This window comes from Pleurodeles waltl, chromosome 3_1 (genome assembly GCF_031143425.1).
Source record: "Pleurodeles waltl isolate 20211129_DDA chromosome 3_1, aPleWal1.hap1.20221129, whole genome shotgun sequence".
NCBI lineage: Eukaryota > Metazoa > Chordata > Amphibia > Caudata > Salamandridae > Pleurodeles > Pleurodeles waltl.
In genome coordinates, this window is record NC_090440.1 from 707,499,079 (window position 1) to 707,517,112 (window position 18,034).

Here is an 18,034-nt window from a genome sequence, read left to right on the forward strand (position 1 = left end):
GAGTCGCGGTCAGGGGAAGCCTCGGGATTCCCTCTGCAGGCGGCGCTGTGGGGGCTCAGGGGGGACAGGTTTTGGTACTCACAGTATCAGAGTAGTCCTGGGGTCCCTCCTGAGGTGTTGGATCGCCACCAGCCGAGTCGGGGTCGCCGGGTGCAGTGTTGCAAGTCTCACGCTTCTTGCGGGGAGCTTGCAGGGTTCTTTAAAGCTGCTGGAAACAAAGTTGCAGCTTTTCTTGGAGCAGGTCCGCTGTTCTCGGGAGTTTCTTGTCTTTTCGAAGCAGGGGCAGTCCTCAGAGGATGTCGAGGTCGCTGGTCCCTTTGGAAGGCGTCGCTGGAGCAGGATCTTTGGAAGGCAGGAGACAGGCCGGTGAGTTTCTGGAGCCAAGGCAGTTGTCGTCTTCTGGTCTTCCGCTGCAGGGGTTTTCAGCTAGGCAGTCCTTCTTCTTGTAGTTGCAGGAATCTAATTTTCTAGGGTTCAGGGTAGCCTTTAAATACTAAATTTAAGGGCGTGTTTAGGTCTGGGGGGTTAGTAGCCAATGGCTACTAGCCCTGAGGGTGGGTACACCCTCTTTGTGCCTCCTCCCAAGGGGAGGGGGTCACAATCCTAACCCTATTGGGGGAATCCTCCATCTGCAAGATGGAGGATTTCTAAAAGTTAGAGTCACCTCAGCTCAGGACACCTTAGGGGCTGTCCTGACTGGCCAGTGACTCCTCCTTGTTTTTCTCATTATTTTCTCCGGCCTTGCCGCCAAAAGTGGGGCCTGGCCGGAGGGGGCGGGCAACTCCACTAGCTGGAGTGTCCTGCTGGGTTGGCACAAAGGAGGTGAGCCTTTGAGGCTCACCGCCAGGTGTGGCAATTCCTGCCTGGGGGAGGTGTTAGCATCTCCACCCAGTGCAGGCTTTGTTACTGGCCTCAGAGTGACAAAGGCACTCTCCCCATGGGGCCAGCAACATGTCTCGGTTTGCGGCAGGCTGCTAAAACTAGTCAGCCTACACAGATAGTCGGTTAAGTTTCAGGGGGCACCTCTAAGGTGCCCTCTGGGGTGTATTTTACAATAAAATGTACACTGGCATCAGTGTGCATTTATTGTGCTGAGAAGTTTGATACCAAACTTCCCAGTTTTCAGTGTAGCCATTATGGTGCTGTGGAGTTCGTGTAAAACAGACTCCCAGACCATATACTCTTATGGCTACCCTGTACTTACAATGTCTAAGGTTTTGCTTAGACACTGTAGGGGCACAGTGCTCATGCACTGGTACCCTCACCTATGGTATAGTGCACCCTGCCTTAGGGCTGTAAGGCCTGCTAGAGGGGTGTCTTACCTATACTGCATAGGCAGTGAGAGGCTGGCATGGCACCCTGAGGGGAGTGCCATGTCGACTTACTCATTTTGTTCTCACCAGCACACACAGGCTTGTAAGCAGTGTGTCTGTGCTGAGTGAGGGGTCTCTAGGGTGGCATAATACATGCTACAGCCCTTAGAGACCTTCCTTGGCATCAGGGCCCTTGGTACTAGAAGTACCAGTTACAAGGGACTTATCTGAATGCCAGGGTGTGCCAATTGTGGATACAATGGTACTTTTTAGGTGAAGGAACACTGGTGCTGGGGCCTGGTTAGCAGGGTCCCAGCACTCTTCTTAGTCAAGTCAGCATCAGTATCAGGCAAAAAGTGGGGGGTAACTGCAACAGGGAGCCATTTCTTTACATCCAACTACACAAAAATAAAGTATTCCTAAGGACCAATCCTAAATTTTTGCCAAAGGTTATTTCACCGTTCCACCTAAATCAAACGGTAGAGCTACCAGTGTTCTTCCCACAGCCAGATTCCATAGCTGAAAGGGCACTACATACATTAGACGTCAAAAGAGCACTAATGTACTACATCGACAGAACTAAAAACATCAGAAAAACTAAACAACTGTTTATTGCATTTCAAAAACCTCACGCAGGAAACCCAATATCGAAACAGGGTATAGCCAGATGGATAGTTAAGTGCATCCAAATCTGCTACCTTGAAGCAAAAAGACAACTGCCCATTACACCAAGGGCACACTCAACCAGAAAGAAAGGCGCTACCATGGCCTTCCTAGGGAATATTCCAATGCACAAAATATGTAAGGCAGCCACATGGTCTACGCCTCACACATTTACCAAGCACTACTGTGTAGACGTGCTATCAGCTCAACAAGCCACAGTAGGTCAAGCCGTGCTAAGAACCTTATTTCAGACTACTTCCACTCCTACAGGCTGAGCCACCGCTTTTGGGGAGATAACTGCTTACTAGTCTATGCACAACATGTGTATCTACAGCAACAGATGCCATCGAACTGAAAATGTCACTTACCCAGTGTACATCTGTTCGTGGCATCAGTCGCTGAAGATTCACATGTGCCCACCCACCTCCCCGGGAGCCTGTAGCCGTTTGGAAGTTAGCTTCAGCTTTGTACATTTGTAAATATATTAAATCTTAAATAGGTACATACTTATTCACTCCATTGCATGGGCACTATTACTAACAAACAACTCCTACCTCACCCTCTGCGGGGAAAACAATCGAAGATGGAGTCGACGCCCATGCGCAATGGAGACAAAGAGGAGGAGTCCCTCGGTCCCGTGACTCGAAAGACTTCTTCGAAGAAAAACAACTTGTAACACTCCGACCCAACACCAGATGGCGGGCTATGCACAACATGTGAATCTTCAGCGACTGATGCCACGAACAGATGTACACTGGGTAAGTGACATTTTCATTCACAGTAGGTCATGCAATGGCAAGCTCATACTAACATGCTCATATTGTGCTCACACTATGGAAGATAATGTTCAGTGTAAGACAGTGACAGTTTGATGACACTGCAGCTGTTGTTCATCTGACCAACTAACCCCTTGCCATTTGTGAACTTTGTTTATTGTATCTACTGCTTCTCATTCTCACTTCCCTACACGAGGTTGTCCTTTCCCTCCTAAAATCCTCTCTCAGCTCTTTCATCTTTCTTTTATAATTTCCCTTTCTGTTGCTCCGCCAGATATCTTTCTTGTCCTCCCTCAATGCCACAGCCCAATACGTGAGACTCCGTTCTTGTTTAAGATGAGGCCTCTCTTCTCCTGATGGCCCTCTTCCTTATTGATCATTCTTACCCTTTCCTAATGAGCCTTTGACACTCTTGATACCCCTCCTGCTATGCTGGTGCACCTGGTCTCTTTGTGTTTTCCTCTCTTTCCTCCTCGGATAGCCCAAGTTCTTCTGTGATGCTTCACCCCTTTCACTCACTTACTTGCTTCCTCTTGTAGTGCTCCCAACTCGGTACTCATTTGGCCATGCTTCTGGATCGGTCCAAACAGTTCCAGGATACTGCAGATTGTCTTCACATGTGGCTTGCACAGACTGAAGCAATTATTGAAGAAGTTCTTTCAGAGCCAATTGCATCGGATGCAGATGCCCTTCAGAAGCAGCTCAATAAGACCACGGTGAGGAAACATTGAAAAGGATAAACCCATAATGCTTCAAACTAATTGCTATACTTCCATTCTCCAAAACAGAGACCTTCATCTTCGTGGTGTGTGGTTCATAACATAGTCATGCTGTGGGGAGGTTGTACTTTTGTGACAGTGCTGACACTATAACTCCAGGGAAATGGATGTTTGGCAGTAACTGCTATGAGGTCCAAGATCTTAATTCTCAATTCATTCCCTTACCTTTTTCTATGGCAGAATCTGCAGGGAGACCTGGCTGAGCATCATGTGCAAATTGAGAAGATGCAGAAAGCAGCACAGCTCCTCCTCGATATAGAAGGAGACCCAGCTCCAGAACCGAAGCATGTTGAAATCACTAGAGGTAACCATAAAAGTGGCTGAGAGCAAATGTGGAACACACAGGCACTTAATAACTTGAGAAGTGGACAGTAGAAGTATGAAGGGTGATCCTGAAGGTAGTGCTGTGAGAGGGATATATGACAGAATACCGAATGCCATTTGCACAAATGTCTTTATAATGCAATCGTTGTAACGAAAATGCCTTTACCATGAAAGGCTTTTGTGAGATTATTTTACAACAAATATACCTTTAGAACGAAAGCCTTTATTATGAAATGTGTGTATATATATATATATATATATATATATGTGTGTTCGGTGGCATGTGTAGCTGCAGATACACATACCTTGCACTGTTCCTGCCATCTAGTGTTGGGCTCGGAGTGTTACAAGTATTTTTGAGTCACAGGACCGAGTGACTCCTCCCTTTTGGCTCCATTGCGCATGGGCATCGACTCCATCTTAGATTGTTTTCCATCTAACAATGTTACAAACAGAGGTGCAGGCACTATTAACAAAACAAGCCATAGAGCTAGTACCTCATCAACAAAAAGGAACAGGGGTCTATTCCCTGTACTTCCTTATTCCCAAAAAAGGACAAAACACTAAGGCCAATATTAGATCTCAGGACTCTCAACCTATACATCAAATCAGAACACTTTCATATGGTGACACTACAAGAATTAGTCCCATTACTGAAACAGGGGGAATACATGTCAACACTGGATTTAAAAGATGCGTATTTTCACGTTCGGTGGCGTGTGTAGCTGCAGATACACATGCTGTGCATTATCCTGCCATCTAGTGTTAGGCTTGGAGTGTTACAAGTTGTTTTTCTTCGAAGAAGTGTTTTCGAGTCACGGGATCGAGTGACTCCTCCTGTTCGGCTCCATTGCGCATGGGCATCAACTCCATGTTAGATTGCTTTCAACTCCATGTTAGATTGTTTTCTTTCCGCCATCGGGTTCGGACATGTTTCTTTTTGCTCCGATAGTTCGAGTCGGAAAAGTTCTATAACTCGTTAATTCTTGTCGGTATTGTTTCGATCGCGTATCACCTCTCATCGACACTTCGATACCATCAGATCTAACATCTTTACTCGCCCTATGGGGCACCCGGGCCCAAATCTGGCCTGATCGGGCCGACCGCGTGGAAGCCTCATGGACCAGACCCCATTTCGCTTTTGTCCTCGGTGCCACACCAAATTTCCATATACAGACCAACATCTCATCTGTAATTTCTGTCTTGCTCCAGACCATCGAGAGAAAAATTGTGAGGCCTGCTGATCCTTCAGCTCGAAGAAGACTCTCAGAGACAGAAGAGCACGAAGGTTGGAAATGGCGTTGAAGAGCACCGAACGTCTCGACGTAGCGGAAGAGGAGATTATGCACACCGCAATCTCGGTCCGAAGGCCCTACTCCGAGAAGGACCGGTTATGGCAGGACAGCACGTGAGTACCCCTGCCCCTGTCCCAGCCAAACCCAAACATAAGGCCTCGGGAACGCCAATACTGGAAGGCCATGGCTTCACCCGCAAAAAGACCTTCGGTGAACAAGCAACAACTTCGACACCGAAAAAGGCCACGCCACCAAAGCCTTTGGACTCGAGCTGAAGCACTGGCTCCGAAACAGGAAAACATCGACCCGTTGAGTTGAAGCCTCGAAAATCGCTTTGGGAGCCGAGGCCAACATCCACTCCCAGCCTTTCGATCCCGAGAAAAACGGCTTCGGAGCTGAAAAGGCCAAGTTCCACCGAGGAGCATGGACTTTCGGAAGTACTTAAAGCCATACATTTTCGGAGCAACACACACAGATGGAGGACATTGATGAAAGGCAAGCCAGAATATTCACATTCACAAGGACACTGGCAAGATTATAACTGCACCTCCTCTGAAGCCTAAGAGGAAGCTGACCTTTCAGGAACAATTGGACACTGCTCAGCCACCGGCTAAAGTGCCAAAGCCTAAACAAAGATCTCCATCTCCACAATTTTCACCTCCTCAGCCTCCTCACCTGCTTGTCTCGCCACCTACTACTCCTACACCTGCACAGTCTCCCGTACATTCTTTAGATTCACAACAAGACAATGTGGATCCATGGGATCTCTATGATCCAGATCCCATTTCAGATAACAGCCCAGACTGCTATCCTTCCAAACCATCACCACCGGAAGATAGCACCGGATACACTCAGGTTCTGGCTAGGGCGGCATCATACCACAATGTTGTCATGCACACCGAGCCCTTGGAGGATGATTTTCTCTTCAACACATTATCCTCCACACACACACTATCTACCAGTCCCTTCCCATGCTTCCAGGCATGTTAAAGCATGCACAACAAATATTTCAAGAGCCAGTCAAAACCAGGATAACTACTCCCAGAGTGGAGAAAAAGTATAAACCACCTCCCTCTGATCCGGCATTCATTACACAACAACTGCCTCCTGATTCTGTAGTTGTAATTGCGGCTAGAAAGAGGGCTAACTCCCAGTCATCTGGTGATGCACCACCACCGGACAAGGAGAGCAGGAAATTTGATGCTGCTGGCAAAAGAGTAGCATCGCAAGCAGCCAATCAATGGAGGATAGCCAACTCCCAAGCACTATTGGCTAGGTATGATAGAGCCCACTGGGACAAAATGAAAGATATCATCCAACATCTCCCCAAAGACCAACAAAAAAGAGCACAACAAATAGTCGAGGAAGGGCAGGCTATTACTAATAACCAAATTAGATCAGCCCTAGATTCAGCAGGCACAGCAGCTAGGACCATCAATACTGCTGTTACTATTTGGAGACATGCATGGCTTCGGTCGTCAGGGTTTAAGCCTGAAATTCAACAGGCTGTCCTTAATATGCCATTCAATCAAAAACAGATTTTTGGCCCTGAAGTTGATCCGGCCATTGAAAAAATTTAAAAAGACTCAGACACCGCTAAAGCCATGGGTGCTCTGTATACCACATTATACAGAGGATCCTTTCGGAAACCTCAATACAGAGGTGGTTTTAGAGCGAAAACACCTGAGGCATCTACCTCACAATCGAAGTCAACCTACCAGCCTCAATACCAACGAGGTGGGCTTAGAGGTAATTACGGAGGCCAATTCCCCAGAGGCAGGGGAAAATATCAGCCAACATAACAAGCCTCACAGCCAAAACAGTGGCTTTCTCCATCTCTTCTCAACTCACACATCACCTGTAGGGGGAAGACTGCAAAGGTTCCACAACAATTGGCTACCCATTACAAAAGACAACTGGGTATTGTCTATTATCTGCAGTGGTTATTGCATAAAATTGGCACAAATTCCCCCAAATATACCTCCAAAACCACACAAACTCTCCTCCCTACATATCTCAATGTTGCAAGAAGAAGTAAAATCACTATTACTCAAACAAGCAATAGAGCTTGTACCACATGATCGGATAGGATCAGGGGTTTACTCTCTGTACTTCCTTATTCCCAAAAAAGACGGAACCTTGAGACCAATATTAGATCTCAGAACTCTCAATCTTTACATCCTGTCAGAACACTTTCACATGGTAACACTACAGGAAGTGGTCCCACTGCTACAACAGCTGGATTTCATGGCAACATTAGACCTCAAGGATGCATATTTTCACATACCCATCCATCCAGCGCACAGAAAATATCTCAGGTTTGTAATACAGGGAAAACATTACCAGTTCACAGTGTTACCCTTTGGGATAACAACAGCTCCCAGAGTATTTACAAAATGCCTAGCAGTAGTAGGTGCCTACCTAAGAAGACAACACATTCATGTCTTCCCATATCTCGACGATTGGCTAATAAAATCCAAAAGTCATACAGTGTCAAAACCATACGCATTATGTAATACAAATCCTACACACTCTAGGGTTCTCCTTAAATTACCAAAAATCCCACCTACAACCTGCGCAAATTCAACAGTATTTGGGAGCCACACTAAATACACAAGCAGCACTTGCAAGCCCAAGTCCACAAAGAGTGCAAGCATTCCTCAGTGTATTAGCACAAATTCAGTCAAGCCAAGAGTACACAGTCAAATTTGTAATGAAACTGTTGGGCATGATGGCATCATGCATCGCCATTGTCCCAAATGCAAGATTAAACATGCAGCCTTTACAACAGTGCCTTTCAGAGCAATGGTCGCAGGCACAGGGTCAACTTCAAGATCTAGTGTTGATAGACCGCCAAACACGCATATCACTTCAGTGGTGGAATTCCACAAATCTAAACAAAGGGTGGCCATTTCAAGACCCTGTGCCTCAGACCATACTTACAACAGATGCATCAATGATTGGATGGGGGCACACCTCAACAATCACAACATTCAAGGACAATGGGACACCAAACACAAACAACTTCACATAAATCACCTAGAATTGCTAGCCGTATTCCTAGCACTCAGAGCCTTTCAGCCTCTTCTCATTCACAAAATCATTCTTATCAAAACAGACAACATGACTAGAATGTATTACCTAAACAAACACGGAGGGACCCACTCATCGTAACTGTCCCTTCTAGCACAAAAGATTTGGCAATGGGCAATCCACAACAAAATTCACCTGGTAGCACAATATATTCCAGGAATACACAACCAATTGGCAGATGTTCTCAGCCAACATCATCAACAAACACACGAGTGGGAAATTCATCCCCAAGGGGGGACGCCAGACATAGACCTATTCGCCACCAGCGAAATCGCAAAATGCCAAAACTTCGCATCCAGGCACCCACACCCTCTATCCAAGGGCAGTGATCTATGGATCAACTGGTCAGGGATATTTGCTTACGCTTTTACCCCTCTCCTGCTCATTCCATTTCTAGTCAACAAACTGCGTCAAAACAAACTCATACTTATAGCACCAACGTGGGCACGTCAACCCTGGTACACAACACTGTTAGATCTGTCAATGGTACCACATATCAAACTCCCCAACAGACCAGATTTGTTAACGCAAAAACAAGCAACTGATCAGGCATCCAGATCCCAAAATACTCAATCTAGCGATTTGGCTCCTGAAGTCTTAGAATTTGGATATCTACACCTTTCAACAGAATGTATGGAAGTAATTAAACAAGCAAGAAAACCCACTACCAGGCAGTGTTATGCAAACAAATGGAAAAGGTTTGTGTTTTACTGTCAATCTTAACAGATTGCCCCTCTTTCAGCGTCAATACAAGACGTAACTTATTTGCTTCATTTGCAAAAAGCAAATTTAGCATTTTCATCCATCAAAATACATCTCACTGCAATTTCTGCGTATTTGCAAAATATACAACACACCTCTCTATTTAGAGTCCCTGTTATCAAAGCCTTCATGGAAGGATTAAAACGTGCCTTTGTGGAATCTAAACATAGTACTCACACGACTCATGGGTCCATCATTTGAACCTATGCATTCATGTCAAATTCAATACCTAACATGGAAAGTTGCCTTCCTAGTTGCAATTACTTCATTAAGAAGTTAGTGTAAAACAAGCATTTACTATTGAACAACCCTTTATACAAGTACACAAACATAAAGTCGTACTTCACACAAACCCAAAATTCCTACCTAAAGTCGTCTCACCGTTTCATATAAATCAAACAGTGGAACCTCCAGTCTTCTTCCCACAGCCAGACTCAGTAGCAGAAAGAGCGCTACATACATTAGACATTAAAAAGGCTTTGACAGGACAAAATCATTTAGGAAAACTAAACAGTTATTTGTGGCATTCCAAAAACCCCATACTGGTAATCCTATCTCAAAACAAGGAATAACCAGATGGATAGTAAAGTGCATCCAAACCTGTTACCTAAAAGCAAAAAGACAGCTATTAGTAACACCAAAAGCACACTCCACCAGGAAGAAAGGAGTAACAATGGCATTTCTAGGAAATATACCAATGACAGAAATCTGTAAAGCAGCCCCTTGGTCAACGCCCCATACATTTACCAAGCATTACTGTGTAGATGTGTTAGCAACACAAGCCACAGTAGGACAGGCTGTACTAAGAACACTATTTTAAACAACTTAAACTCCTACAGGCTGACCACCGCTTATGGGAGGAGAACTGCTTTGTAGTCTATGCATAGCATGTGTATCTGCAGCTACACATGCCATTGAACGGAAAATGTCACTTACCCAGTGTACATCTGTTCGTGGCATGTTCTGCTGCAGATTCACATGCGCCCTCCCTCCTCCCGGGGAGCCTGTAGCCGTTTAAGTTGCACTTTAATTTGTACATATGTATATATATATCTATTCCATTGCATGGACATCTCTTTCTTTACACTCTATCACTCCTACCTTACCCTCTGCGGGAAAGCAATCTAAGATGGAGTCGATGCCCATGCGCAATGGAGCCGAAAAGGAGGAGTTACTCGATCCCGTGACTCAAAGACCTCATCGAAGAAAAGCAACTTTTAACACTCCGAGCCCAACACTAGATGGCAGGACCTGACATAGCATGTGAATCTGCAGCGGAACATGCCACAAACAGATGAACACTGAGTAAGTGACATTTACCACATATATATATACATATATATATATATGTTCGATGGCATGTGTAACTGCAGATACACATGCTTTGCACATCCCGCCATCTAGTGTTGGGCTCGGAGTGTTACAAGTTGTTTTTCTTCGAAGAAGTCTTTTCGAGTCACGAGATCGAGGGACTCCTCCCCTTTCGGCTCCATTGCGCATGGGTGTCGACTCCATCTTAGATTGTTTTCTTTCCGCCATCGGGCTCGGACGTGTTCCTTTTCGCTCCGTGTTTCGGTTCGGAAAGATAGTTAGAATCTCGGAAAGTTTGACGGTATTGTTTGCGTTCGGTATCAGGTTAGTTACAATAGATCTACACCGAATTTGGAAGAGCTCCGGTGGCCCTTCGGGGTTTTCGATCCCCCGTCGGGGCCTGGTCGGCCCGACCACGTGTTTCTTCAAGGCTAATGGAACGGACCCCATTCCGCTTCTGCCCCAAATGTCACAACAAGTATCCTTATACAGATCAGCATCTGGTCTGTAACTTGTGTTTGTCTCCAGAACACAAAGAATATACTTGTGAAGCCTGTCAAGCGTTTCGGTCGAAGAAGACATTAAGAGACCGAAGAGCGAGAAGACTACAGATGGCGTCTGCGCCGACAGGACAAAAACACTTGGAGGAGGAAGAAGAAACCTTCTCCATCGAGGAGTCGGACTCGGGCGAGGTCGATCCCGAACAGACGCCAAAAACCGTGAGTAAGACGTCACACATAAAACTCACGGAAAGACCACTAAAGCCCAGGGGACGCCACGGGCAGCAGGCCGTGGCTTAACCCGAAAAATAGGTGACCGATCATCGGCACCGAAAAAGGGCACGCAGGTGTCTAAGACATCTGACTCCGGTCGAGATACCGGCACAGAGCACACTCGACCCCGAGACAGCGGGTCAGAGCAAGTTTGGCACTGAGAGGGTGGCACCGAAATGAGTCGGCACCGAGAGACTGGAACGCCGAAAATTTAAAAAGTGTTGGAGCCGAAAAAGACTGCCGAAAAAGTTTCCATTCCGAAACATCCTGCCTCGGAACCGAAAACAAGTTCCTACACAGAAGAACAGGGATTGTCCTCACAAATGCAAGGACATAGGTTCGGACAAGAACTAGAGTCAATGGAGCCAGACTACACTCAGAGAAGGCTCCACATCCAAAAGGACACAGGGAAGATAAGTACTCTTTCCCCCAATTAGGATGAAAAGAAGACTTGCCTTTCAAGAAAAAGACAAGCAGCCACAGGCAAAGGTGGCAAGACAAGTAACACCGCCACCATCTCCACCACGCTCAACGCACACATCACCGGTAGCCACTCCACCACTGATGCAGTCCCCAACTCATACTGGAATGAGTCAGGATGATCCCGACCCATGGGATCTTTATGATGCGCCAGTATCAGATAACAGCCCAGACTGTTATCCAGCAAGACCGTCGCCACCTGAGGACAGTACAGCCTACACACAGGTGGTGTCAAGAGCAGCGGCGTTTCATAATGTCACCCTGCATGCAGAGCCTATTGAGGATGACTTTTTGTTTAACACACTATCCTCCACACATAGCCAATACCAAAGTCTCCCTATGCTACCTGGAATGCTAAAACACTCCAAACAGGTGTTTCAGGAGCCTGTGAAGGGCAGGGCCATAACTCCAAGAAAGGAGAAGAAATACAAGCCACCGCCAACAGACCCTGTATACATCACACAGCAATTACCACCAGACTCTGTGGTAGTAGGGTCAGCTCGCAAGAGAGCGAACTCACACACCTCGGGAGACGCACCACCTCCAGACAAAGAGAGTCGCAAGTTTGACGCAGCAGGGAAAAGGGTTGCAGCACAAGCGGATCACCAATGGTGCATTGCCAACTCACAGGCATTGCTAGCGAGATATGATAGGGCTCATTGGGACGAAATGCAACATTTCATTGAACACTTGCCCAAAGAGTTCCAAAAAAGAGCACAACAGGTGGTGGAGGAAGGACAGAGTATCTCGAACAATCAGATACGCTCGGCAATGGACGCAGCAGATACAGCTGCTAGGACTGTAAACACAGCAGTGACAATACGGAGACATGCATGGCTGCGTACATCAGGATTCAAGCCGGAAATACAAGCCGTGCTGAATATGCCATTTAACGGACAGCAGTTGTTTGGGCCGGAGGTGGACACTGCTAGCGAAAAACTTAAAAAGGACACTGATACGGCCAAAGCCATGGGCGCACTCTACTCCCCACAGAGCAGAGGCACATTTTGTAAAACACAGTTTCGAGGGGGGTTTCGAGGACAAAGCACAGAACCCACAACCTCACAAACAAGGCCCACTTATCAGAGCCAATATCGGCCGGGAAGTTTTCGGGGACAATATAGAGGGGGGCAATTCCAAAAGAGTAGAGGGAAGTTCCAAGGTCCCAAAACTCCTCAAAACAAGCAGTGACTTCAACGTCACAAATCCCCAACACATAACACCTGTGGGGGGGAGACTAACCAAGTTCTACAAACATTGGGAGGAAATAACAACAGACACTTGGGTCCTAGCAATTATCCAGCATGGTTATTGCATAGAATTTCTCAAATTCCCTCCAAATGTCCAACCGAAAACACACAATATGTCAAAACAACACATGGATCTTCTAGAACTAGAGGTCCGAGCGTTGTTACAAAAAGAGGCAATAGAACTGGTACCAATTCATCAGAGAGGAGCAGGAGTTTACTCACTGTACTTTCTCATACCCAAAAATGACAAAACTCTAAGACCTATATTAAATCTCAGAACATTAAATACCTACATCAAATCAGATCACTTTCACATGGTAACATTACAGGACGTAATCCCATTGCTCAAACAACAAGACTACATGACAACACTAGACCTAAAAGATGCATACTTCCATATACCGATACATCCACCACACAGAAAGTACTTAAGGTTTGTATTCCAAGGGGTACATTACCAATTCAAAGTGTTGCCATTCGGGATAACAACTGCGCCAAGAGTTTTTTCAAAATGCCTGGCAGTAGTGGCTGTTCATATCAGAAGGCAGCAAATACATGTGTTCCCGTACCTAGACGATTGGTTAATCAAAACCAACACGCAACAACAGTGTTCACAAAACACAAAATACGCCATAGAAACCCTCCACAAACTAGGTTTCTCAATCAACTACACAAAGTCACACCTTCAACCGTGTCAAACACAGCAATACTTAGGGGCGACAATCAACACAACAAAAGGGATTGCCACTCCAAGTCCACAAAGGGTACAGGCATTTCACAATGTAATACAGGCCATGTATCCAAAACAAAAAATACAAGTCAAGATGGTGTTGAAACTACTAGGCATGATGTCCTCATGCATAGTCATTGTCCCAAACGCAAGGTTGCACATGCGGCCCTTACAACAGTGCCCAGCATCACAATGGTCACAGGCACAGGGTCAACTTCTAGATCTAGTGTTGATAGACCGCCAAACATACACCTCGCTTCAATGGTGGAACAATATAAATTTAAACCAAGGGCAGCCTTTCCAAGACCCAGTGCCTCAGTACGTAATAACGACAGATGCCTCCATGATAGGGTGGGGAGCACACCTCAATCAACACAGCATCCAAGGACAATGGGACACTCAGCAGAGACAGTTTCACATAAATCACTTAGAACTACTGGCAGTATTTCTAGCGTTGAAGGCATTTCAACCCATAATAAGCCACAAACACATTCTTGTCAAAACAGACAACATGACAACGATGTATTATCTGAACAAACAGGGAGGAACACACTCGTCACAGTTGTGTCTCCTAGCACAGAGAATATGGCATTGGGCGATTCACAACCACATTCGCCTAATAGCACAGTTTATTCCAGGGATTCAGAATCAGTTAGCTGACAATCTCTCTCGGGATCACCAACAGATCCACGAATGGGAGATTCACCCCCAAATACTAAACTCTTACTTCCAAAGATGGGGAACACCACAAATAGACCTATTTGCAACAAAAGAAAACGCAAAATGCCAAAACTTCGCATCCAGGTACACACGAGATCAATCTCAGGGCAATGCATTATGGATGAGCTGGTCAGGGATATTTGCATACGCTTTTCCCCCTCTCCCACTCCTTCCGTATCTAGTAAACAAATTGAGTCAAAACAAACTCAAACTCATACTAATAGCACCAACCTGGGCAAGACAACCTTGGTATACAACACTACTAGACCTCTCAGTAGTGCCTCATATCAAGCTTCCAAACAGACCCGATCTGTTAACTCAACACAAACAACAAATCAGGCATCCAAATCCAGCATCACTGAATCTAGCAATTTTGCTCCTGAAGTCTTAGAATTCGGACATCCAGAACAAGCAAGGAAACCAACCACAAGACATTGGTATGCAAATAAGTGGAAAAGATTTGTTTATTATTGCCAGAATAATCAAATTCAGCTGTTACACGCATCTGCTAAAGACATCGTAAGCTACTTACTGCTTTTACAAAAGTCAAAGCTAGCTTTTTCATCCATTAAAATACATCTTACCGCAATTTCAGCTTATCTGCAAATTACGTACACAACTTCATTATTTAGGATCCCAGTCATAAATGCATTTATGGAGTGCCTAAAGAGAATTATTCCACCAAGAACGCCACCAGTTCCTTTGTGGAACCTAACATTGTTTTAACACGACTCATGGGTCCACCTTTTGAACCCATGCACTCGTGTGAGATACAATATTTAACATGGAAAGTAGCGTTTCTCATTCCCATCACATCTCTAAGAAGAGTAAGTGAAACACAAGCATTTACCATACAAGAACCCTTTATTCAGATACACAAGCATAAAGTAGTTTTACGAACTAACCCAAAGTTCTTACCAAAAGTCATATCACCGTTTCACTTAAATCAAACAGTAGAACTACCAGTGTTCTTTCCAGAACCAGATTCTGTAGCTGAAAGAGCACTACATACATTAGACATCAAAAGAGCTTTAATGTACTACATTGATAGAACAAAACAAATACGGAAAACAAAACAACTATTCGTTGCTTTTCAAAAACCTCATACAGGGAATCCAATATCCAAACAAGGCATTGCCAGATGGATAGTTAAATGCATTCAAACCTGTTATCTCAAAGCAAAAAGAGAACTGCCTATTACACCAAGGGCACACTCAACTAGAAAGAAAGGTGCTACCATGGTCTTTCTAGGAAATATACCAATGACAGAAATCTGTAAGGCAGCCACATGGTCTACGCCTCATACATTTACCAAGCATTACTGTGTGGATGTGTTAACAACACAACAAGCCACAGTAGGACAAGCAGTACTACGAACTTTATTTCAAACAACTTCAACTCCTACAGGCTGATCCACCGCTTTTGGGGAGATAACTGCTTACTAGTCTATGCAAAGCATGTGTATCTGCCGCTACACACGCCATCGAACGGAAAATGTCACTTACCCAGTGTACATCTGTTCGTGACATGAGACGCTGCAGATTCACATGCGCCCCCCCACCTCCCCGGGAGCCTGTAGCCGTTTCGAAGTTGATCTTGAACATTTGTAAATTTGTATATATATCACTTTAAACTACATTATGTACATACATATTTACTCCATTGCATGGGCACTATTACTATAATACACAACTCCTACCTCACCCTCTGCGGGGAAAACAATCTAAGATGGAGTCGACGCCCATGCGCAATGGAGCCGAAAGGGGAGGAGTCCCTCGATCTCGTGACTCGAAAAGACTTCTTCGAAGAAAAACAACTTGTAACACTCCAAGCCCAACACTAGATGGCAGACTGTGCAAAGCATGTGAATCTGCAGGCATCAGTTGTAAATGCATAATCGTAAAAACTTTTGTTCTAAAGGCCTTTAATTGTAAAGGAATTTTCATTTTAAAGCATTTGTTTTAAAGGCTTCTCGTTTGTTAGCCTTCGTTATAAAGGCTGTTTCCCCTGTGAGAGCCTATTCACTAGACAAAGCAGTAAGTTTGCTAATTGGAGAAAGTAGCTAGAGCTGCTCGCACATGGAAATCACACTGAAAGAACCTGGTGTCTGGTGATCAGTATGAGAGTCCAGTGCCTGAAAAGCACAATGAAAAAGCTTCATGTGTGCTGATGCAGTGAGAAAGCATACTCTATGAAGATCACATTGAGACTGTCTTCTGTGTAGCGTTAATAGTGTGTCTAATTTCTGGATTCACAGAGATACCAGTGTGTACTGATCACAATGAAAAAGCCTTCTGCATGTACTTTGTGGGGAAATCACCTGTTTTCCAACAATCGCACTGTGGAATTCTGCTATCTGGAATTCACAGTGGGAGAGCCTTCTGTCTGGAGAATGCACTGAGCCTGGTTTTTGAAGGTTGTTGTGAGAAAGTCTGCTGTTTGTACATTGTATAGAAATTGTCTGGAGAAAATAAGGTTCTGACTGTGAGTTTCCTGAGACCTTGTAGAGACCTTGTGAAGAGCTCAGTATGACATCCTGGAGAAGGCAGTGAATGACTCATAGCTGAGAACCACATGGGAAGAGCCTTGTTTCAGGGAATCACAATGAGAATGTCTGGTATGATAATCGCAAAGAGGCAGCTAGGTGTATTAAAATATCAGCAATATCCTTGTTTATGGAGAGCACCATGTTTCTTGCTCGAGAACACTGTTTCTGTGCTTCTGTGAAATGGGGGAACATTTCTGACGTCATACAATACAAAGGGGGCACTTTGTCATCGAATATATCACATGAATGCAAATGCACATCTTGATTCAAACATGAACTTACTGTCTCACTTAGAGATTATTTACCTTTGTGTACATGTGGCTATGCCTTCACACTTGAACTTTATCTTGAAAGTCTTCGTAGTTTGGCTTCAGTACTTGTTCTTGTGCTAACTAGATGCCATCATGAGTCGCTTCCAGCTCATGTCACAGCAGATGTCCGAGCGCATGGACCACCTTCTGAAGTGCATGTCTCACTCACAGAGTGTCCAGGAGGGGGTAGACAGTCTACTGCAGTGGATGGATGGCATAGAGAAGAACCTGAAAGAACAGAAGGTAGCCTCGTTTTCACCCTCCTCCATCCAAGAAGCTCTTGCCACAAACACGGTGAGATCCCAGTCATTGTTGGATATTCCTCTCAACTCTTGCTTATGTTGGTCTTTTTCCTGTTGTACTACATAATACCGCAACTACATCAGCTTTGTACTCCAGTATACTGCCTTCTCCCCCCATCCTTAGAACTCTCCGAGACTCCCTCAAATAACAATATGAAATCTGTTAGTGCTTCAGTCCCCATTCCCAAGGAGCCTTTACATTTTTTGAAAACTTTGTGTCTTGATTTATTTATGCTGTTATTGTTTGCTATCAGAAACTGAAGCAGGACATCACCAGCCGTAGCAGCAGTCTGGACACTACTGGAGAAATGGTGGGGAAGTTCCTGGTGACAGCCGACCAGGCTACTGCACAAGCCCTGCAGGGGAAGCTGGCAGAAGTGACACAGCGCTTTGACTCGGTGTGCCAGCAGCAGCAGGAACAGGAGATGGCCTTGAAAGAGCTGCTACCAAAGTCTGAGATGTATGAGCAACTCTCTAGGACCCTACAGGACTTCATGCAGAGCAGGGCACGCATGCTGGCAGCTGGAAACAGTCCTGATGAGGATATCACACACTTCTGTCAGCAAATTAAGGTGAGTTGTAGTTGGGCTCCCTTTGCTGTTAG

General features: G+C 45.2%; 1 protein-coding gene across 3 annotated transcripts in view; it reads left to right on the forward strand.

Moving 5' to 3' along the window:
- The window catches only part of MACF1 (microtubule actin crosslinking factor 1), a 1,225,213-nt gene that overhangs the window by 581,152 nt on the left and 626,027 nt on the right, over positions 1-18,034 (forward strand). For all 3 annotated transcript variants that reach the window (XM_069223412.1, XM_069223414.1, XM_069223413.1), the window contains 4 exons: positions 3,292-3,468; positions 3,712-3,835; positions 17,214-17,422; positions 17,685-18,002. In XM_069223412.1, coding sequence (XP_069079513.1) covers positions 3,292-3,468; positions 3,712-3,835; positions 17,214-17,422; positions 17,685-18,002 — 828 coding nt within the window. The remainder of the gene's footprint in view (positions 1-3,291; positions 3,469-3,711; positions 3,836-17,213; positions 17,423-17,684; positions 18,003-18,034) is intronic.